Here is a 23,253-nt window from a genome sequence, read left to right as displayed (position 1 = left end):
GAGGGCTAGGCTGGCGGCTCGGTTTTTGGAGTTGATGGTTCAAACTTGGGCAATAGATATCTTGTCGGGACTCGCCGACAGTGACGCGTTCCCACTACTGATGCGCACGTTACCCAAACCACCGCACCACTTCCTTTGAATCCTCTCTCGTCCGAATTAGTCCACCCACCCCTTGAGAAGGATTCGCGGCTGCTTTTGGACTTTGATCACCATCATTCGTTCATTCTCTACACTCTTCCCCACGCTAGCCAAATTAAACCCCTCCTGCTAAATGGGTCAAAACCTCCTTCGAGAATGATTTAGAAGCTTTCAAAACAAAAAATAGTAGTATTTGCTAGTGGCAAAACCTCCTTCGAGAATGATTTAGAAGCTTTCAAAACAAAAAATGGCAAGTGGCAAGTGGCAAGTGGCAAGTGGCAATATAAATTGATCCAAAAATTTGATTCAAATCCAATATAACACATGTAGTATTGTGCAATACGATTGTTTAATTGCATTCAAACAATTTTATGTATAAGTTTTTTTTTTTTTTTTTTTTTTATCCCATTTATTTATGTAAATGTTTAAACTCACACCAATGACGGACCCAAATGAGGGCTAGAAGAGGCCATGACCTCCTTTTGGTTTTGAAATTTTTTCATATTGGCATGTATAAGACAAAAAATAAACATCCAAACCTCCCAACAGCTCATAACCCACAACCCATTTTACTAACCACAAATAAAAATAAAAATAAATAAAAGAAAATAAGTGGACAACCTCCTCTATTTTGCAATGCAATGCAATGTGGCAAAAAGTCAAGGGCCAAAACTAGAAATTCAATTTTAAGGGTGTAAAACTGTATAAAAAAAAATTTTGAGGGCCAAAATAAATAAAAAAGGACCTAAATTATTATTTTTTTCTAATAAATTTAAAGATTAACATACCTTTTTTTTAATTTATGTTTTTTAAGAAGCGTGAGGGGCCATTTTAGTTCCATCATTGGCAACAACCCTTATTTTATTTTATTTTTTGGTATGTCTACACAAGATAGGGGAAAGGGGATTCAAACTAGTGATCTTCGTTTCATGAGGCATATCCTCAGCCGATTAAGCTACCCCTTGGAGATGGTAACAATCCTAATTTATTTTCTTTATTTTTTATTATTTTTCCAACATATCAACGACTCAACTCACTCCACGAATTTCTTATTTATTTACCAACTTAATTTTCAAGTGATTGTAAAAATATACTCTTTTTGATGAATTTCTTATTTATTTACCAACTTTTTTTTTTTTCCCGAGTGATTGTACTTTTGTATACTCTTTTGGTTCCTACAACTACATGATGACCATTTTCAATCTTGAATATTATCAAATTTGAGCATCGAAACAAAATTGATTACCGACTCTGTTTATAAAAAACAAATTGCTGCGAAATTTAATACAGATTTAATAATACTTGATTTTTGGGATTTAAAAAGAACATCAATTGTATTTTAATAAGTGATTAAGTTAAAATATCTTAAGAAATAATTATTTTGCTTTGTTTATTTTTTATAGTATTAAATATATATATAAATTAAATCTTATTATATTTATAGATTCGACTATTACTCTCACCTCAAGAACTACCCTATTGTATAAAGATAGGTGCCGTTTGGCAATCTTCTTTTCTCCTCTTTTACTTTTTATATCAAATCAACATTTTTTTATTACTATTTAAATAAAAAAAAAAACCATTACAATGCATTCTTATTTTACTTTTCTATTTAAATTATTTCAATTTTATATCACGCCAATCACATTTTACTGTTACTTAAAAAAATAAAATAAATCATTTTCCAATCTAAGGAGAGGCAGGGAGCTGCCAAACGGGGCATCACCGGTCCGTCCGAACAAGGGCAGGCCAGTATTTTTGACCGTGACTAAATTGAATTTCTCTTTTAAGCTGTTTCTGTTGCTCATTGGTGCATTTTAATGGTTTTCAAAAGGGAGGGTGTAGAGTATAACAGCTCACCCAAGTTGCAGCTCGAAACTTTGAACAACACAATACCTGTTTACCAGGGAGACAAAAAAACTTTAGCCCTGCAAAACCGCTACAGGTAGATTCAGTGATACACAAATCTTATCGTACGCCAGGGCGAGTGTTAAGGTCTTTAACGTACACCCACTGGCTGCTAAACATATAGCTAAAGATGCTCCTCCGCAAAACTTGAGGACCCCCCCCCCCCCCAGAAGAGACCAGAAACCCTTGCTTTGCTGCCCCGTACAAATCTGCTCTGTAGCATACAGGTAGGACAACCAAAGCTTACGCTATGCATTGGCTACTCGCGTAGCTTTTGTTTCATGAAAATGGAATGGCTTCCTTTTTCTGATGTGCAAGAAAAGGTTTTTTTTTTTTTTTTTTTCTTTTCTTTCCCTATTTGGTGTGAATTATTGGTGCTAGATCTTTGATGTTCCTGGGTTTTGGCGAAGTGGGTTATCAGTTGATTGCTTCTGGATCTGATTTTTGCAATTTGTAGTGGTACTGGTTAGGGTTTTCATGCAAAACAAGGGAAACCCATGTCTGTAGTGTCTGATTCATGCAAGGCTGGGTTTGGGAGAGAAAAAGGGGATGAGGTTTTGGATTGTATCTACTAAATTTGGTGCTTTTTATTAAGATTTGAATCTACAAAAACAGCAAACAAACAAAGAACAAGAAGAGGAAGAAGCTAGAATCTTTATCCATAGTCTCTGTTTGGTGGTTATCCATTCTAGCTACCTTCCTTTAGTTGGGTGTTTGTCACTATTCGATTCAACAAGGCAAATAGAGGAAGTGACACTGACAGAGTCAGAGATTTTTATTTCCTTCTTGCTTTGATTTTCTGAAAGGTGAAGGACTTTCCTTTTGCAAGAGTTGGACATGGCGAATCGATGGTGGGCTGGGAATGTGGCGATGAGAGGGGTGGACCCCATGTCCTCGGCCCTATCGCTTGACCTGAGAAACCCAGACGACGACAATGGCGGACTAAACCGGCTCGGACCGAGAAGAGAGCAAGAATTCATGGACAGCAACATCGCCCTCAACAACAACAACAACAACGGTAACACAAACACCACTCCCACCAATAGCAGCACCAGCAACACCACCCCACAGAAGCAAAACCCTGAAGACGAAGATAGCCGAGACGATCGCGAATACGAGGACCCCAACACCGGAGCCCAAGAAGCCGGCGAGCTGGGTAGTAGTGGCCGCAGGCCTCGAGGCCGACCGCCGGGGTCGAAGAACAAGCCAAAGCCTCCAATAGTGATTACGAAAGAAAGTCCAAATGCTCTCCGAAGCCATGTATTGGAAATCAGCAGTGGCGGCGATATTGTCGAGTGCATTGCCACGTTCGCCAACAGGCGGCATAGGGGGGTTTCGGTTCTCAGTGGCAGTGGCATTGTCACCAACGTTACTCTTAGACAACCTGCGGCCCCGGGCGGAGTCATCACGCTTCAAGGAAGATTTGAGCTTTTGTCTCTATCGGGTGCCTTCTTGCCTGCCCCATCGCCACCAGGGACAACGGGGCTAACTGTTTATCTAGCTGGCGGGCAGGGTCAGGTTGTTGGTGGGACTGTCGCCGGTGCGCTTGTGGCGTCGGGGCCGGTTATGGTGATTGCAGCGACGTTTACGAATGCCACGTATGAGAGGTTGCCGCTAGAGGATGAGCCGGCTGGGGAGGGAATGCAAGTGCAGCAACAATCGGGGACTAGTGTAAATTCAGCAGGCCAGAGTTTGGGTGAACAAGCGGCAGCTTCTATGCCTATGTACAATTTACCTCCAAATTTGCTACCAAATGGTCAGATGCCCCCGGATGTTTTTTGGGCTCCTCCTCCTCGTCCTCCTCCTTACTGAGAGAGAGAGAGAGAGAGAGAGAGAGAGAGAGAGAGAGGGGGGGGGGGGGGGGGGGTGTTCATGTTAGTTTGGTTTTGCTGACTTGTTTTTGTGCAAAATGTTTTGACATATTCTTGTAAGCATAGCAAGGAAGGTAGGACCTTTTTTTTTTTTTTTTTGTTTATATCTGTTAATGTTTGTGAATCTGTGTCTCCTGAATCCCGGTTTCTCGGTGGTTTTGGCTAATGTTTAATTAAAACTTATGGGTTTATAATAATTAGTTCTCTCTCTAATCGAGTTGCTTTGGAAGAATTCAATTTTTATGATGTAGGCGAAGGAGGAGTAGTACTCAAGAAATGAAGTTGGAGTTGCAACTTACGAAAGGAATTTTCTTCTGGTAAGCAGTCTAGTAAACGCAAATTTATGTTTTTTATTATTAAATTTTAGATGGAACCCAGATTGTGCTTTTCATTTACATGATTATGTTTTGTTTTTCACGGAGAAACGATGATAGAAAATAGAGCATATTATCACTTTGGGTTGTAGTACAATGACTGAACACTTTCCAGAGGCTTTCACACACACACAGAGAGACAGAGGGAGTTGCAACTTACGAAAGGAATTTTCTTCTGGTAAGCAGTTTAGTAAATGCAAATTTATGTTTTTTATTATTAAATTTTAGATGGAACCCAGATTGTGCTTTTCATCTACATGATTATGTTTTGTTTTTCACGGAGAAACGATGATAGAAAATAGAGCAAATTATCACTTTGGGTTGTAGGACAATGACTGAACACTTTCCAGAGCTTTCACACAGAGAGAGAGAGAGAGAGAGAGAGAGGTGATTGATAATTCCCAGAAGGGGTTGGCTGAGTTTCTTTTGGTACTTTACAAATTACACCTGTCATACTCGAGGTTTTATTGCAAGGGGTCATGTCTGACAATACAAGGCAAATTGATGGTTGACTAGTGGTAGTGGTACGGATTGATTTTATGAATAAGCAAATTATTTACAGTTTGCAATAAGGGCTACTAAGTTTGGTTTCATTTTGTAGTTATGGGGTATTGGATCATGGATGCTGAACAATAATCCTTGACCAAGGTATTCATTGTGTCTATGTTAAATCACCAGCTGCACTCGAAAGTAGTTTAAGTTGATAAGAAATAATTAATTTAATTATTTAATTAATATTTTAATATTTCTCTTCACGTGAAATATAATTTTTTATATTTCAAATGAAATGGATATTATTCTTTTAAAAGTTTTAAATAAAGTGATATCATATATACTGTTAGATGTATAAACTTTAAATTTTAACTATGAAATGGGTGGTAAATGAAATTGAGAGGATCCTTGTCCCCCTTCACATGTTGGTTTAAATTTTCTCTTAATGAGTGAGGTTCAACACATTAAATATTTAATTGAAATGAGAGTTGAATGACGAAGACAAAGATTGAGTTTAAGACCTTTGCTTTGATATCATGTTAAATCTTTTGAGATGAGTAGTGATTTAACTGTCTATCATTCTATGTGTGAACATGCATATCTAACTGGGTTTCTTTAGAATGAAAAAATATTTGGCAATTTTTGCAAATTCGTATGGCATTTTAGTTGATTTTGTTTGAAGCAAATTGACCTAATGGGGATATCCAGGGTCATTTCTCTGGTATCTTTACTTTTCACTAAACTGTTAGTTCATTTGTTAAAGAAATTCGACCATATTACACTATATATTTAATGTGTAGTTCAATGGAGTTCTTTCATTCCAAGTTGTTTTTGATGCAGTCTGAAGACTTTCTTCCAATTTTCCTGTTTCACAAACTCCTAAAACTACTATTTCTATTTTTCAGTAGAAGATACCTAAAAATTTATAGTGATAGTTAAACTTGAAGTTGAATATAAAAAATGAATACCTCTTCTGCCGTATCATTATGAATATATACTGTGCTAACTTGCATGGTAATGTTTTGTAGCCTTTGTCATATATGATGGTTAATTATAGGTAAGGAGCCTTGGGCTATGTTGTTTTCGGTAGGCGTTTTTGGTTTTTAATTTGAAATAATCTTTTAATGTGATATGAAGGGAAGAAATGTTTTTTTGGCAGGGGTTCACATTTGAGAAAATGTTTTATGTGGGGCACGCTTACTTATTTTTTAAAAGAACAAACAGATGTATAGTTGACTTCTTACCTATTTTTTTTTTTATAGGTAACAAAATATTATTAAAAAAGCGTAAAAGGCGTCCCTAAGCATACAGGAAGTATACAAAAGGACACATACAAAAAAAAAAAAACAAAAAAAAAAAACACCCGAACAACCCAATAGAAGAAAATTACATCAAACCCCTATCTTCTTGCCCCTATCCCGACTATAACCCATTCCCCTAACATCGAAATTAATAGAACATTCTAGATTCTTGACCTCTCTTTTCCCCTTTTTCCTTTTTATCTCCTTATCCTTCTTAGGAGGGGAATCAAAGTCAAAGCGCTTATCCTCGATCAAAGCCAAAAAATCTAGAAATCCCTTATGATCAGATCCCACGAACGAAACCCCCATCGTGCGAAAACACGACTTACTATCTTCCACTACCCTGGGGTAAACAACAACACTATCCTTTGGATCAACCCCCTTAGAAGAATCCCCCACCTCAACGATCCCAAACCGCAAACCAGGAACCGGGGGGCACCCAACAACACTTCCCTTTGGATCAACCCCCTTTGAAGATTCCCCCACCTCAACGACCCTAGACGACAAACCTGTTAACTGGGGGTACCCAAACACAAATGAGACCGGCCTTGGCCATTGAGGAAACAAGACCCACTGACAAGAGGGAATTGAAGCCGAAACCCCGGGACCGATTTCTTACCTATAAAACCATAAAAAAAAAAAAAAAAAAAAAAGTAGAAAAAAAGAGTTGCATATGGCCACCCTTAGTGGAGGAGAGGGGTGGCCGTGTAGCCACCCTGATCTAGTTGGGGTAGTTGCGCGGCCACTTCTTATCTGGTTAGGGTAGCTGCACGGCCACCTTTGCCCTACTGTGGCGGCCACCTCTCACCTTTACCGAGGGTAGCCACTCATTTTTTTAAAATATATTATTATTATTATTATTTTAAATAATAAGTTAGCCATACTCCTGCATAAGTTAAATATATGTTTTGTCAAAATATTCTTGCAGGAAAGTGTAAAACGTTTTGGAAGAATTATATTTTGTGTTTTGAGTTGTTGTTAATGCATTTGAGAAAGTGTTTTGTTTTTTTACCTGAAAACAGAAAACACTTGGGGGACTTATTACCTAACATAGACTAAGAGTGCTAGTTTATATATATAGCTCGATGAGCCATTAATACAAGAATTTATACTTCTATATAGCTATTAATAAAATTTGTTTTACTTTTTAGTAAAGCTATGATAATTCATGAAGGATGGTATTCATTTCTTAATCTACTCGAATATAAAAGTCAAATATTCAAAGAAAGTGCGAGGGATAAAAGAACATCATATGAAATTATCACTTTGGGTTGTAGTACAATGACTGAACACTTTCCAGAGCTTTCACACACAGAGAGAGAGAGAGGGAGTTGCAACTTACTAAAGGAATTTTCTTCTGGTAAGCAGTTTAGTAAATGCAAATTTATGTTTTTTATTATTAAATTTTAGATGGAACCCAGATTGTGCTTTTCATTTACATGATTATGTTTTGTTTTTCAAGGAGAAACGATGATAGAAAATAGAGCAAATTATCACTTTGGGTTGTAGTACAATGACTGAACACTTTCCAGAGCTTTCACACACACACAGAGAGAGAGGGAGTTGCAACTTACGAAAGGAATTTTCTTCTGGTAATCAGTTTAGTAAATGCAAATTTATGTTTTTTATTATTAAATTTTAGATGGAACCCAGATTGTGCTTTTCATTTACATGATTATGTTTTGTTTTTCACGGAGAAACGATGATAGAAAATAGAGCAAATTATCACTTTGGGTTGTAGTGGCTGAACACTTTCCAGAGCTTTCACACAGAGAGAGAGAGAGAGAGAGAGGTGATTGATAATTCCCAGAAGGGGTTGGCTGAGGACAACTTCTTTTGGGTACTTTACAAATTACACCTTTCATACTCGAGGGTTTATTGCAAGGGGTCATGTCTGACAATACAAACAACTTAAGTTGATAAGAAATAATTAATTTAATTATTTAATTAATATTTTAATATTTCTCTTCACGTGGAATAAAATATTTTATATTTCAAATGAAGTGGATATTATTTTTTTAAAAGTTTTAAATAAAGTGATATCATATGTACGGTTAGATGCATAAATTTTAAATTTTAACTATGAAATAGATAGTAAATGAAATTGAGAGGATCCTTGTCCCCCTTCACATGTTGGTTTAAATTTTCTCTTAATGAGTGAGGTTCAACACATGAAATATTTAATTGAAATGAGAGGTGAATGACGGAGACAAAGATTGAGTCCAAGACCTTTGCTTTGATATCATGTTAAATCTTTTGAAATAAGCAGTGATTTAACTGTCTATCATTCTATGTGTGAACATGCGTATCTAACTGGGTTTCTTTAGAATGAAACATTCTATGTGTGAACATGCGTATCTAACTGGGTTTCTTTAGAATGAAAAAATATTGGGCAATTTTTGCAAATGCGTATGGCATTTTAGTTGATTTTGTTGAAGCAAATTGATCTAATGGGGATATCCAAGGTCATTTCTCTGGTATCTTTACTTTTCACTAAACTGTTAGTTCATTTGTTAAAGAAATTCAACCATATTACACTATATATTTAATGTGGTTCAATGGAGTTCTTTCATTCCAAGTTGTTTTTGATGCAGTCTGAAGACTTTCTTCCAATTTTCCTGTTTCACAAACTCCTAAAACTACTATTTCTATTTTTCAGTATAAGATACCTAAAAATTTATAGTGATAGTTAAACTTGAAGTTGAATATAAAAAATGAATACCTCTTCTGCCGTATCATTATGAATATATACTGTGCTAACTTGCATGGTAATGTTTTGTAGCCTTTGTCATATATGATGGTTAATTATAGGTAAGGAGCCTTGGGCTATGTTGTTTTCGGTAGGCGTTTTTTGTTTTTAATTTGATAAAATCTTTTAATGTGATGTGAAGGGAAGAATTTTTTTTTTTTTTGCAGGGGTTCACATTTGAGAAAATGTTTTATGTGGGGCAAGCTTACTTATTTTAAAAAAAAACAAACAGATGTATAGTTGACTTCTTACCTATAAAACCAAAAAAAAAAAAAAAAAAAGAAGAAAAAAAATAGAAAAGAGAGAGTGGCATATGGCCAACCTCAGTGGAGGAGACAGGTGGCCGCGTGAAAGAGGGGTGGCCGTCTAGCTACCCTGATCTAGTTGGGGTAGTTGCGCGGCCACTTCCTATTTGATTAGGGTAGCTGCACGGCCACCTCTGCCCTACTGTGGCGGCCACCTCTCACCTTTATCGAGGGTAGCCACTCATTTTTTTTAAAATATATTATTATTATTATTATTATTATTATTATTATTTTAAATAATAAGTTAGCCATACTCCTGCATAAGTTAAATATATGTTTTGTAAAATATTCTTGCAGGAAAGTGTAAAAAGTTTTGGAAGAAGTATATTTGGTGTTTTGAGTTGTTGTTAATGCATTTGAGAAATTGTTTTTTTTCTTTCTTTTTTTCCTGAAAACAGAAAACACTTGGGGGACTAATTAACTAACATTGACTAAGAGTGCTAGTTTATATATATAGCTCCATGAGCCATTAATACAAGAATTTATACTTCTATATAGCTATTAATAAAATTTGCTTTACTTTTTAGTAAAGCTACGATAATTCATGAAGGATGGTATTCATTTCTTAATCTACTCGAATATAAAAGTTAAATATTCAAAGAAAGTGTGAGGGATAAAGAACATCATATGAAATTTAAAGCTGTTTTATTGCAAACATGACTATTACCTCTCACAATTTTCAGTGATTCACTTATGCTTAAGAATAGTAAGTCATTATGTTATCTATTGCTCAATGTACATATAGTCGGTATAAGATCAAAGGAAGGAGAGAACTGTAGAATCTGAAGAGCTCCATAAACTACGACGTTGCGAGTGTGCATTCTAGGAGTAGGAGAGGAAAGGCTCAGGTTCTATAGTTTGTGGGTTGCTTGTGGGCTGCGGGTGTGGAGGTTCCTGTGGGTTTTTGGGTGGGTTTCTTGTGTGTTCCTTGTGGGTTGGAATGGGGTTCTTTGTGCTTGTAGGCTTAGGTTCCTGTGGGTTTGTGTGGTGGGTTTCTTTCTTTTTATTTTTGGGCTGTTTTTTTTTCGTTTTTCAGCATTGCGTTTTCTCTTGTATACTACCGGTGTACTAAGAGGCGCCTGACGCTTTTAATAAAACCAGGTTATTACTTATAAAAAAAAATGTACATATACTACTTACTATTGGGATATATACAACTTTTAACCCACAAAGACAGGTCATCATTGTTGGTTTTGTATACGTTGGACAAGTCACATGTGATGTTTTGTTTGTGTCTTTTCGCCCTTCCCTCCTCTTCTCTTGGTAGAAGGTTTTGAAGCTGGCCGAACATGAAAAAATGCATTCAGGTGTCTAAAAGTAATGATTATCTTTAGTTTTTAGATAAATCCTTGTGTACATGAATGCGCACGCATGCGTTTATCTGAATAGATGATTTCCAGTAATCGAGTTATATTGTGAGTATATATTGTTGTTTTGGATAAGTGGTGATTTAATAAGTGAAGATCATGAGTTTGAACTTGACTCTATAATTTATCTTTCATTTAATTAAAATGGTCCATTTGTATGTTGTCTGTTCACACGTGAGAGAGATTGTTAAAGTAGTAATTTAAATAATTAAATTCATCATTTCTTATTGGTTAATATGCTTTTGGGACGAGAGATTAGACTTACTTCAATCTTAATTTTGATATAATAGATAATCCAATTACAAAATATAAGATTGTATCTTGTACATTTGTTCTAGTTTCCTTATGTTTCATACGATGGTGTGCACCATCTTGTTGTGTTAGAAAATAATTTAAATTATTAAAATCATTTATTCCTATTAAAAAAATATTATAAGATAAGTTGTGATTGCTTAAACTTTTGAAATAGGTGGTGATTTAACACGTTGATTGTTCTTTTTGAGCAATTAGTTCTTTGTGATAAACCTTCTTATCACATCATACTTGACTTCTTAAAATGTATGTTCTTTATGAATCTCCGGTTGAAATGTCAGAACTGAATTGCTTTCTTCTTTTCCTGCTCATCAGTTAATGACATGGATACAAATTATCTGCCTATGAAGAAGGTCTCTTCTTATTGACCAAAAATGCTTTTGCTTCTGTCTCTCTTAACCTCATTTCTTGAAATTTTCTGACATTATATACTGCTCAGAGATGAAGTCATAGATGTTGGTTTACACTTCAAACTTGTTGGAATTATGAGGAGAGAGGAAGCATGTGATTCCACTGAGATTTTTTGAGTCATTTGCTTTGGCATAAAGCTGTTGGTTGTGTTTTTGCTTTAGTTTGCTGTAGCTTTTTGATAAAATGATTTGGCAGTCCTGCTCGAAAGGGTGGCTCTTCCCCAGATATCATTTTGGGGTCAAAAGAAAAGGTGAAGGTCATGATTTCTTGGGGTTCTGGAAAGTCTGCGAGCTAGTCTGCATGTTATAGAAGTGGGAACATCCCCCCTAGCAACAAACGCCTACCCAACCAAGATAAAATGTTTTACCTTCGGCTTTGTTGACCTGGAAAAAACTATTATTGACTTCGAAAGTGAATTCTCGACATAATTGACTGAACCTGTCATATAGCTTTAGTGATTGAACCATTCTTGATTCATTCAAGGGCTAGGATTCTCTCTTCTTTTTTCTTCAATTCTCCTTTTTTTTTTTTTTTTTCTTTTTTAAATAAAAAAAGAAAAGAAAAAAGAAAAGTCATTTCCTGGTTATTGGCCCTTCTGGGTCGAATTTGAGGTGACCTATGCTAAAATTGTAGTGACCTTATAATAGGATTTGGAATTGAAGCCAGCCGAGACGGATTAGATTAAACAAAGTTTTCAATCAAAGTTGCAATCACAGGTTTTATTCAATACATATGGTAAAGAATGGTGTGATCTTGAAATCTATTGCATCTACTTTTTCCAAGAGTATGATGCATGAGAATTTGAATTCACGGAAATGTAACCACCAAACTCATGTTTGAAAATGATTAGAAATTTTTTAAGACTTTTCGGGAATATGAGATTCTCATGTTTGCATAATTTATGAATTATTTATGCTTCTTTAAATATCCATATGTTTCTCTCTTCAAATGCATAAAGTTACTTGATATAAAAAATTTAAAAATTAAACCGAAAATGACAAGCAAGAAAAGTTGTATCTAAAGCATGGTTTTTCTTTTATTTTCTAAAATATAAACTCCATATAGCGTTTGACTTATTTTCTTTATTTTTCATATATAACCAAATAAAACCTCTTCATTTTATTTTTTTTTGTTATTTTTTGGGTGAAATAAACTAGTTCATTTTTTTTTTATACAGATTTTACAAATCATCACAATCAAACCCAAAAAGTAGTATTAAAAAAACAATCATAACAAAATTTTCTGAGTCTAATTTTTCTTGTATAACCATAGCAATATTTAACAATAATAATAATAATAATAATAATAATAATAATAATAATAATAATAATAATAGATAAAAGAAATCAAATAATAGCATCAAAATGTAAAAAAAAAAAAAAAAAAAAAAAAAAAAAAGGAAGAAGAAGAAGAAGAAAGAATCGTCAACCTGAAACCAATGTCCACATGTGTGAGAACTTGAATCGCATAAACATATTTATAGTCATCAGGCAAAGTGTAAAAAAAAAAAAAAAAAAAAATTCTAACTTAATGTGTATGTGCAATAATCGACCTTTACTAAACAGTAAATCTCGATTGTGGCCGCTAGGGTTTGAGAGAACTTAGAGTAAGAAAGAGGAGGGCGAGATCGGTGTTTGGGGAGGAGGGAGGCGCCATGACTCCCTCTTCCCGATGCTGAGTTTTCTCCAAGTCCTCTTGGGCTTTGGAGGTTTTTGTTCCACCTTGGAATGACCTAGTGGAAGTTAGGTGTCTCCCAACCATTAGGGTTGTGGAGTTTTTTGTTCCTCTGGGTTAGATCTGGTGATGGTGGTTGTTCCTTAACATAAAACTTCACAGGACGAACGTGTAGGGGAGTGGTTCTTTGGTGTGTCTCCAGCGAAGTTTCTGACCGTGCTCTTTTGGTTTTGTTTCGTTGGAGTCAGATCTACAAACTTCGGTTGGGTCTTTCAAGACACGCGGCTCTCCACAGTGGTCCCCGGCTTCTTCTGGTCCAGCAGCCCCCAGCCACGACCGTGTCGGCCTTTCCTGCTCGGCGCATGGCCAACATGCGCCAAGGAGGTCACTCATTGGACCAGTGCGTGAGGGTCACAGCTTGTTTTCCAGGGCGTGGATGGTGGTTTTTTTGGTAGTTCCGGTGGTTCTGGCGGTTGGCTGCTGCAGAGAATGGTCTCCGATAGTGGCGCGTGTTCTACACGCGTTGTCGCCGGTGATAGCATTTCCCGATGCCGGTTCCGTTTTAGCTTCTGTTTTTAGGCTGTTTTGTTTTTATTTTTTCTGTTCACAGTCTACCTTTGTGATGCCCAAATGTTACGGGACTGTTTATTGGCATAGATGTTAGATTTGCCCTATTTTATTTATTGATTGTGCTTAAATGTAAAGAGTGACTAATGTTGTTCATGTAATGTTTGTGTTTTGTTTAGGTTGCTGTTTCAAGTCAGATTTATCTGACTTATGGTGTAGAGGGTCTTGTATTTCTATTATCTGTAATTTGCCCATTGGGTTTTCTTAGTAATATATGATAGCACATGCTATTTGTTTTTTTTTTAAAAAAAAACAAAAAACCGACCTTTACTTTGGGGTGGGCACGGGGGGATTGGGCAGATTAATTTTTTTTTTTTTTTATTTTGCAAAACCCGGCTCGTAGTGATCGGTTTGATACCCAGCTTCTGATACCCGCTATTTTTAATCTCATTCAGTCGGATTTCAAGTATTACGGGTCGAGGCAGATTCGGAGTGGGTTGGATATTACGAAATGTACATCAACAAAACATCTACAAAGAGATAGAGCGAGAGAGACTGAAGTTGAAGACTCTTGGAGATTGAAGATTGAGGGACGCTATAAATATTTAAAAGATAAAATTCAATCTTTTTGTCCATTTATTAGAGGGGAAATTCTAGAATGTGCCCAACTATTCCAATAGCATGATGCCACGTACGTTAGAGTTTTGGTTACTTTAATTTTTGGAACTCTATTTGTATTATGGGTGGGAAAACAAAAATAACGAATTAACATGTCGTGGGCAATGGGCATCATATCATGACTTTGTACGTAGGGGAGTTCCTTGATCATGTCCAAATTCTAATCACAAATGAGATCTCATAACATGATTTATTTATTTATTTTTTTTCTTTTCAATTTTGGAAATAATTCTCTTATCTCGTTACCCATAAATCTGCCACAAATTTCATACCTATGAAGGATTTTTTAATCTTAAATTTCTCTTCTTAAGGGAGGAAAAATAACACTACGCTACGCTGTAAAATTATTAGAAAATGCTATACGAACTTCTACTTTTACACTCTCAAGTGTTTAATCTCTTTCTGCAACTGTTATAGTAGGAAGTAAGAACTTCAGAGTATAAAAATAAGAGTTCGTGTATCATTTCTCAAAAATCATTAGTTACCCAATAAGCAATTGATTTTGTGAATACAATAATGTTATAAATTACACTTTTATCCCGCAACTATCTTACTATGCTAATGTGACATTGTTAATCCATTTTTTATTTTATATTTTTAAAAAAATGGATGATCCAATGATGGATTGATAGTACCGCATTAATATAGTAGGATAGTTGTGAGATAAAAATGTAGTTTATATCATTATGCTCGTGAAGAGTAATGCTACTTTTTACACTAATTTATCACATCGGCTGACGTAATGTGTTTTAAGTAGCTCGTCAATCACTTAAAAAAAAAGGGAGTAATTATACTTTTCACACTAAATTTTTACACCAATTTTACTTTGATTGATGCGATGTGTTTTAAGTGGTTGATAATTTAAGGTACTTACAAAAAAATAAAAAGTATTAACCACTTAAAACACGTCAAATCAGCTAGTATCAATAGGTGTAATAAATGAGTAATGCGATAAAGAGGACATCATCTCAAAATTGATGTGGCTTTTAAAATTATCATATGATTAAAATTCGATAGTGATTTATCACAAACACATCTAACGGTAATTTTAAAAGCCACATCAATTTTATGAGGACTCAAATAAAACATAAGTATTCCTTTTAACATTACTCCTAATAAATAAGTAGGAACAGCAGCATTACTCTTCTTATGAATAATATACTCAAATTTTATTCATTTTTTTTTTCAACTTTGTATAAGATTTTCTAACTATCAAAACATAATTTTAAAAATTAAATTTCATGAATATTTACAATTTTAAATATAATAAAATATAACATTAAAAAAATCGCACACCCAAAACGTACCCATAATTATTCAACTTCTTTTAATAAATCAAAATGATTGGACCACTAAAATGTTGTTAAGAATTCTTAAATCTTAAAATCACAATCCAAAGGCCAGAATGGACTTCGTGGGCCCATACTGACATGGCAAGACCAAACGATTCCACCAGAGCCCAAGTAAATCTGAAACCCATCTAACATATAGTACGTGTTAGATTTTCTAGTACACGTGCAGTGCCTAAAACATTAAAAAAATGCAAAAAGAAAAATCCCAGTTCTAGTCGTTTAGGGAAAGAAAATGAAAAATAAAAAGAATAAGAAAAATAAAAAGAAAAAGCAGACCAAACACTCGAGTCGTTAGGGAAAGAAAATGAAAAAGAAAATAAAAAGAAAAAGAAAAGCAGACTACACACTCTCGGCCTCTTGCTCTCAAACCCGCACGAAGAAGTGTAGGGTTTATTTCAGACTAAAACCCTAGCTTGACACCGTCTATCGTTGCCGGCGGTTCGCTCAGAGGTAGTCTCTTTCTCTCATATTCTTGTTGTTGCCTTCGTATCCGATCACTTCCCTTTTTTGGACTTATTCTATTTGAATTTACTACTGTCTTCATAATCATATGCTGGTATGATTGAGTTATAGCGTCGTTTTTTCTTTAAGCGGGAGGATTTACGGGAATTGTTTGTTTGTTTGTTTGTTTTTTTTTTTTTTTTTTTTTTTAATTATTTATTTTTTCTGGGGAAGTGTTAAATTATGGATCTGTGCAAAGAGTAACTTTTTCTTATAATTCTCTCTGTGTTATTATTAGTTCAGGTCTGACTGTCTGAGGGAATGGCTGGTGTTCGGGAAATTACAGCGGCCGAATTCTTGAAGGTATGTTGTCATTACCCCTCTGTTTGGTTGCCGAGGCATCGTGGCAAAAAAATACCAAAGAATTGGAAATTTCTTGATGGGATGGGTACCAAAAATGTGAATTTTGTCCTATTCCACGTTTGCTACACACCTCTTCTTTGGTTTCTAATCAAGCAAGTGAAGTTGTAACGTTTCTTTCTTTTTGGTGCATATTGGCTCTCTTTCTGGGCTGTAGCCTAAGCTAGCAAATCTGATACAGATTTGTTTTTCGTTTGTTTTATATTACAGGGTCCAAGTGGGCAAAATCTATTTTTGCGTAGAAATTTTCACAGTCAGAGAAGTCGTTTATTATGGGGTACACGGCGGAGACAAGTTTCAAGGCTGGGTATGTCGAATAGAGGAAACGTCTCATTGAGTTGTCATGTTCAAGCAAAGCCCAGGGCTATTGTTTCTGGGGTTGTGAGCAGTACAGTAGATGAGCAATCAAACTTGCTGGACAAGCCTGCTGAGGAAGTTATCCATTTTTACCGGCTGCCGTTGCTCCAGGAAGGTGCAACTGCTGAACTTTTGAAGTCTGTTCAAAGCAAAGTTTCGAATCAGATTGTCAGTTTGAGAACTGAACAGTGCTTCAATATCGGGCTTGATTCAGGGCTTTCGAGTGAAAAGATTCCTGTCCTTAAGTGGCTCCTACAGGAGACTTATGAGCCCGAGCATTTGGGGACGGAGAGCTTTCTTGAGAAGAAGACGCAGCAGGGGTTGAATTCGGTTATAGTTGAGGTTGGGCCTAGGCTATCTTTTACAACAGCTTGGTCTTCTAATGCTGTATCAATTTGTCGAGCATGTGGGTTGACAGAGGTGACCCGTATGGAACGCTCAAGGAGGTACTTGTTGTATAGTCAGGGTGTGTTGCAAGAGCATCAGATTACTGAGTTTGCTGCAATGGTTCATGATCGGATGACTGAATGTGTTTATACTCAGAAGCTCATGTCATTTGAGACCAATATGGTTCCTGAAGAAGTTCGTTATATACCTGTCATGGAGAAGGGTCGAAAAGCATTGGAGGAAATTAATCAGGAAATGGGTTTGGCATTTGATGAACAAGATCTACAGTATTACACCCGTCTCTTTCGGGAGGAAATCAAGCGGAATCCAACGAATGTGGAATTGTTTGACATGGCACAATCCAATAGCGAACACAGCAGGCACTGGTTTTTTACTGGTAAGATGATTATTGATGGACAGGCAATGGATAGGACTCTCATGCAGATTGTGAAGAGCACTTTGCAGGCAAACCCAAATAATTCTGTTATTGGGTTCAAGGACAACTCCAGTGCTATCAAGGGCTTCCTTGTGAAGCAATTGCGACCTGTTCAGCCTGGTTCAACATGTTTGTTAGAGACAGCTGCTAGCGACCTTGATATTCTGTTTACAGCTGAGACGCATAATTTCCCATGTGCAGTAGCACCTTACCCTGGTGCAGAGACAGGTGCAGGAGGTCGTATCAGGGATACCCATGCAACAGGGAAGGGGTCTTTTGTGGTTGCAGCTACAGCTGGTTATTGTGTTGGGAATCTCAATATGGAGGGTTCTTATGCTCCGTGGGAAGATCCCTCTTTCACATACCCGTCAAACTTGGCGTCACCTTTGCAGATCCTTATAGATGCTAGTAATGGTGCATCGGACTACGGGAACAAATTCGGAGAACCCTTGATTCAGGGCTACACTAGAACTTTTGGAATGAGACTTCCAAGTGGGGAGAGGCGGGAATGGTTGAAGCCAATAATGTTTAGTGGAGGTATTGGGCAGATTGATCATACCCATATAGTTAAAGGAGAACCTGACATTGGAATGTTGGTTGTAAAGATTGGTGGCCCTGCATATCGTATTGGAATGGGAGGAGGGGCAGCGTCGAGCATGGTTAGTGGCCAGAATGATGCAGAGCTTGATTTCAATGCTGTACAGCGTGGAGATGCTGAGATGGCGCAAAAATTGTATCGCGTTGTTCGTTCCTGCATTGAAATGGGGGAGAATAACCCGATTATCAGCATTCATGACCAGGGGGCTGGTGGGAACTGTAATGTAGTTAAGGAAATTATATACCCAAAGGGTGCTGAGATTGATATCAGGGCAATTGTAGTTGGTGACCACACAATGTCTGTTTTAGAGATTTGGGGTGCAGAATATCAGGAGCAAGATGCAATCTTGGTGAAGCCCGAAAGCCACAACCTGTTAAAATCAATCTGTGATAGAGAAAGGGTTTCAATGGCTGTTATTGGAACAATAAACGGTGAGGGACGTATTGTTTTAGTTGATAGCTTAGCTATTGAAAAATCAAGCGGGGCCCCTCCTGCTGTGGATCTTGAGCTCGAGAAAGTACTCGGTGACATGCCTCAGAAATCCTTTGAGTTCCGCCGGGTGGTTCATGCACGAGAGCCCCTTGATATTGCTCCTGGGATCACAGTGATGGATTCTTTGAAGAGGGTACTGAGACTTCCATCTGTCTGTTCAAAACGTTTCTTGACAACTAAAGTGGATAGATGTGTAACTGGTCTTGTGGCGCAGCAGCAAACTGTTGGTCCATTGCAAATTACTCTTTCTGATGTTGCAGTCATTGCTCAGACTTATACTGATTTGACTGGAGGTGCATGTGCCATTGGGGAGCAACCAATTAAAGGTCTGCTGGATCCAAAAGCAATGGCAAGGTTGGCTGTTGGAGAAGCACTCACAAATCTTGTTTGGGCGAAGGTCACTTCTCTTTCTGATGTTAAAGCAAGTGGTAATTGGATGTATGCTGCCAAGCTTGACGGGGAAGGAGCAGCCATGTATGATGCTGCTACTGCCCTTTCAGAAGCTATGATTGAACTTGGTATTGCTATTGATGGGGGGAAGGACAGTCTTTCCATGGCAGCACATGCTGCAGGTGAGGTGGTAAAGGCTCCCGGGAATCTTGTGATCAGTGTCTATGTCACTTGTCCTGACATAACAAAAACAGTAACCCCGGATTTGAAGCTAGGAGATGATGGCGTTCTGTTGCACATTGATTTGGCAAAGGGAAAGCGGCGGTTAGGTGGATCTGCTCTTGCTCAGGTTTTTGACCAAGTTGGGGATGAATGTCCTGATCTTGAGGATGTTCCTTACCTTAAAAGAGCTTTTGAGGGCATTCAGGACCTTATTGCAGAAGAATTGATCTCTGCTGGTCATGACATCAGTGATGGGGGGATATTGGTTTGTGCCTTGGAGATGGCATTTGCTGGAAATTATGGTATCATTTTGGACTTGACTTCGAATGGGAAGAGCCTCTTACAAACACTTTTTGCAGAAGAACTTGGACTGATTCTTGAGGTAAGCAAGAAGAACTTGGACTCTGTAATAGGAAAGCTTAGCAGTTTTGGTGTTTCTTCTGAGATCATTGGACATGTAACTGCCACTCCCTCGATAGAGCTAAAGATTGATGGGGTAACTCGTTTGAATGCGAAAACTTCTCTGCTTAGGGACATGTGGGAGGATACCAGTTTTCAGCTGGAAAAGTTCCAAAGATTGCCCACTTGTGTAGAATTAGAGAAAGAAGGAATGAAATTTAGGCATGAACCTTCATGGGAATTGTCTTTCTCTCCTAGCTTCACAGACCCCAAATATATGAATGCAGCTTCAAAACCAAGAGTAGCTGTGATCCGAGAAGAAGGCAGCAATGGAGACAGAGAAATGTCTGCAGCATTTTATGCTGCTGGTTTCGAACCATGGGATGTTACAATGTCTGACCTGCTTAAAGGAACCATTTCGCTGCAGGAGTTCCGTGGAATTGTGTTTGTTGGAGGTTTTAGCTATGCTGATGTGCTTGATTCTGCAAAAGGTTGGTCTGCTTCAATACGATTCAATCAGCCCCTCCTAAATCAATTTCAGGAGTTTTACAAGCGGCCAGATACCTTCAGTCTTGGCATTTGCAATGGGTGTCAACTCATGGCTTTATTGGGGTGGGTCCCAGGTCCTCAGGTTGGTGGTGTGCTTGGTGCTGGTGGGGATTCATCTCAGCCAAGGTTCATTCACAATGAATCAGGACGTTTTGAATGTCGCTTCACAAGTGTGTCAATAAAGGACTCACCTGCTTTAATGTTCAAAGGAATGGAGGGTAGTACATTGGGTGTATGGGCTGCTCATGGTGAGGGAAGAGCATTCTTCCCTGATGATGGCGTTTTGGATCATGTGCTTCACAAAGACTTGGCCCCACTAAGATATTGTGATGATGATGGGAGTGTAACGGAAACTTACCCTTTCAATTTGAATGGCTCTCCTTTAGGGGTTGCAGCGATTTGTTCCCCAGATGGGAGGCATCTTGCCATGATGCCTCATCCAGAGCGTTGCTTCTTGATGTGGCAGTTTCCCTGGTACCCGAAGCAATGGAATGTAGACAAAAAAGGTCCTAGTCCATGGTTGCGAATGTTCCAGAATGCTAGAGAGTGGTGCTCTTGAGATGGTTAGTTTCCTACTGTTGTTCTTAATGATAGTTTTCTGCTTTAAATGCTTACTAATACTGTGCTTCTATGTTGTTGATCTACAACAGTGTGTTCAACAGCAGGAGGCATGGCTTTTTGAAGGTCTACAGGATGCTTCGAATGTTTGTCTTATGAAAGTTTTAGAGATGACCAAGGTGTTAAATTTCTTCTTTTAGTTTTGTTTGCCGACTACAAACAAATGGTCATTGAGGTTGGTCATTGAGGTCAACCAAGGTCTTTCAGATGGTCATTGAGGTTTTCATGATTGCTATGTTACTTAAATTACATTTTGATCTCTCTTTCTGTTTGTATCGTAGCGCATTATACCTGACTTGTGGAGAATTCCAAAACCATACCTTTTGATTTTCATTGCAATGTTCATTACAGTGGATAGATATGATTAGCGGTGTAAAGTGATAAGGGGCTTTCATCTGACCTCCTATTGATGAACAAGTCTGTTAGTTAATGTATATTATGAGTGATAATATGGTCTAAGAGAAGTTTTTAAGCTTACATTCTAAGTGGGAGAAATATACATCGAACAATGTAAGGGTCTTGAGCACAACCCAACAGTCTGTCCTATGTCTCAGATAAACACGACTCGTGGACTCCTACGGCCGGTTTGAGAGAGAAAGATTAGGTTAGAAGAAGAGCATCGATGGTTTGAGAGAAGAAGAGCCACGATTACGTTAGAAAGAGAATGAGAGTTAACAGATACCCCAAGCTCTCTGCAAAACTGTACTCGCAGTTTTTGAAGGGAAGAAGCATCAACTCAGATGGAATTATTAAACTTGAGAATAGTCTATCAGCTCTCTCATAGCACACTTTCAATAGGTTCTTTTCGTTCATATATTATGGCAGTGGTGGTGCAAATGCACAGGCCACGTTTGTTACTTGTGAGACCAAAATGTACGCATTAAGATTATTACGATATTTTACTATTTTACATATTTTGTTGGACATTCTAATTTTTTCAGTGAAAAATTGTAAATATTCCATTTAGTATGAAATTATCACTTTTGTATTCTTTTTTACTATATTATGGATGTTTAGATTACTAATCATAGAATAATATATACTTATGAATGTTTTGATCGAGAATTTTATATATTAAAAAAATTAATTTAGGTATATATTAATTTTAGAAACTTAAGTCAGAATTTATATGTATTAGCACCAACAATAGTGTCGTCGCTAATGTTTTATATTCGCGATGATGACACAGTAGCGACCACTTGGGAAAGTATTAGAGATCAATTTTGTTGTCGCTAATAGGAGAACATTAGCAACGACTGTTTTTGTCGTTGCTAATGAGCATCCTGGACAGAGTATCCACGACGACTAAAGTCATCACTTATGCTCATTAGTCACTGAAGTCGGAATTTCTTGTGGTGGATACTATAACAGTAAAATTTTCCAGTTGATTATGATCTGTTGTTAAGTGAAGGAATGGGGTCTAATGTACAGAAGAGAAGGATATTTATTAAGGGTTTAAACTAGAATAAGCTATGCCTACACCTCAAAAACCAGCTTAAATTGCAAAATCAGGCCTAGTACAAAACTTGTTGCCATACGAAGGAAGCCGAAAGGAGTCATATAACACATGCTTTCTGCTCTTTCGAAACCAATCACTGCTTTCCTGTGCAGAAAGTGCAACTCCCTCAGTTTTTGGCATTGGTACTGTTGTACAACCATGGGAAATGTGTGAAGTTCTCTTCTTCTATTCCCTCAAGGAGGCTCTCTATGAGATTTTGGCCAGAGTCATCAAATAAGTTTTGGTTTTCCCATCCATACAAAGGATGGAGCGGTATATCCATCTGGGTATCAAAGGCTTGGTTGGGAATTGCACTTTCTGCGTGGGAAAGTAGTGCAGCTTGTTGATTTTGATAGTATTGTGTGTGTATCACACCATGTTGCGATGAGAATTGTAATCCATTACATGGGTTGGTAGTTGCTTGAGAACTTCCACAACTAGCAACACCAACAGCGAAATTAGCCATTTGGCTCCCAAGGATTTCAATCTCCTCTTGTAAGTGGGCAACCTGCAAGGCCAGGTAAACAATGTATCGCTTTGGTTAACTAATTTATTCAAACTTCAGTGTGATTTTACAGGTTTTTGGAGAAAAGTTGAAGTAACAGCATGGAAACCTGTTGTTGGAGTGCATAGATATCAGCAAAACAACCATAGACAGGGTCCCGCACCCGAGCTAGAGCTTCGTAAGAAATGGTGCTTGCAGCGTCACTTCGGTTGTGTACTGGTAAGTGTAATAATAGCTTGGAAACATTACTTGCACCGAACACCTTGTGCACTGCTGCAAAGTGGGTTGCAGCTTGTTCATAACAGAAGTAAGGAGCAAACACGCATTCACTGGTGCACTTTCTCCTCAGGAACTTGCACGCTCCACATGAAGAGCCAATCCCAGTCATTGTCGTCCTAAGCTGGCTTTTCTTATCTGTGACAAATGGATTTTCAGTACCACA

General features: G+C 37.4%; 3 protein-coding genes across 3 annotated transcripts; 2 read left to right on the top strand and 1 right to left on the bottom strand.

Moving 5' to 3' along the window:
* The first annotated feature begins 2,016 nt into the window (after positions 1 to 2,016).
* Positions 2,017 to 3,906, top strand: LOC133863486 (AT-hook motif nuclear-localized protein 15-like). Its single transcript, XM_062299436.1, has one exon. It carries the CDS (start codon positions 2,884 to 2,886, stop codon positions 3,856 to 3,858), a length of 975 nt encoding a protein of 324 aa, XP_062155420.1. The 5' UTR covers positions 2,017 to 2,883; the 3' UTR covers positions 3,859 to 3,906.
* Positions 3,907 to 15,792: 11,886 nt separating this feature from the next.
* Positions 15,793 to 21,141, top strand: LOC133862600 (probable phosphoribosylformylglycinamidine synthase, chloroplastic/mitochondrial). Its single transcript, XM_062298441.1, has 4 exons — positions 15,793 to 15,949; positions 16,244 to 16,303; positions 16,571 to 20,753; positions 20,841 to 21,141. The coding sequence occupies exons 2-3, from the start codon at positions 16,262 to 16,264 to the stop codon at positions 20,747 to 20,749; spliced, it is 4,221 nt and encodes a 1,406-aa protein (XP_062154425.1). The 5' UTR covers positions 15,793 to 15,949; positions 16,244 to 16,261; the 3' UTR covers positions 20,750 to 20,753; positions 20,841 to 21,141.
* Positions 21,142 to 22,148: 1,007 nt separating this feature from the next.
* LOC133862601 (LOB domain-containing protein 33-like) lies at positions 22,149 to 23,253 on the bottom strand. Its single transcript, XM_062298442.1, has 2 exons — positions 22,921 to 23,253; positions 22,149 to 22,814 (listed from the first exon to the last, which is right to left on the bottom strand). The coding sequence occupies exons 1-2, from the start codon at positions 23,197 to 23,199 to the stop codon at positions 22,434 to 22,436; spliced, it is 660 nt and encodes a 219-aa protein (XP_062154426.1). The 5' UTR covers positions 23,200 to 23,253; the 3' UTR covers positions 22,149 to 22,433.

The sequence above is a fragment of the Alnus glutinosa genome, chromosome 3 (genome assembly GCF_958979055.1).
Source record: "Alnus glutinosa chromosome 3, dhAlnGlut1.1, whole genome shotgun sequence".
Lineage (NCBI taxonomy): Eukaryota > Viridiplantae > Streptophyta > Magnoliopsida > Fagales > Betulaceae > Alnus > Alnus glutinosa.
Note: the sequence above shows the minus strand (reverse complement) of the source record. Positions and strands in the feature narration are given on the sequence as shown.

What these genes read in the sequence shown, in the direction of transcription:
- LOC133862601 (XM_062298442.1), bottom strand. Translation starts at nt 23,199, where the DNA reads ATGACTGGGATTGGCTCTTCATGTGGAGCGTGCAAGTTCCTGAGGAGA. An exon ending in TCTATGCACTCCAACAACAG is followed by an intron (nt 22,815 to 22,920) that starts GTTTCCATGCTG and finishes CTGGCCTTGCAG; the next exon opens with GTTGCCCACTTACAAGAGGA.
- LOC133862600 (XM_062298441.1), top strand. Translation starts at nt 16,262, where the DNA reads ATGGCTGGTGTTCGGGAAATTACAGCGGCCGAATTCTTGAAG. An exon ending in CAGCGGCCGAATTCTTGAAG is followed by an intron (nt 16,304 to 16,570) that starts GTATGTTGTCAT and finishes TTTATATTACAG; the next exon opens with GGTCCAAGTGGGCAAAATCT.
- LOC133863486 (XM_062299436.1), top strand. Translation starts at nt 2,884, where the DNA reads ATGGCGAATCGATGGTGGGCTGGGAATGTGGCGATGAGAGGGGTGGAC.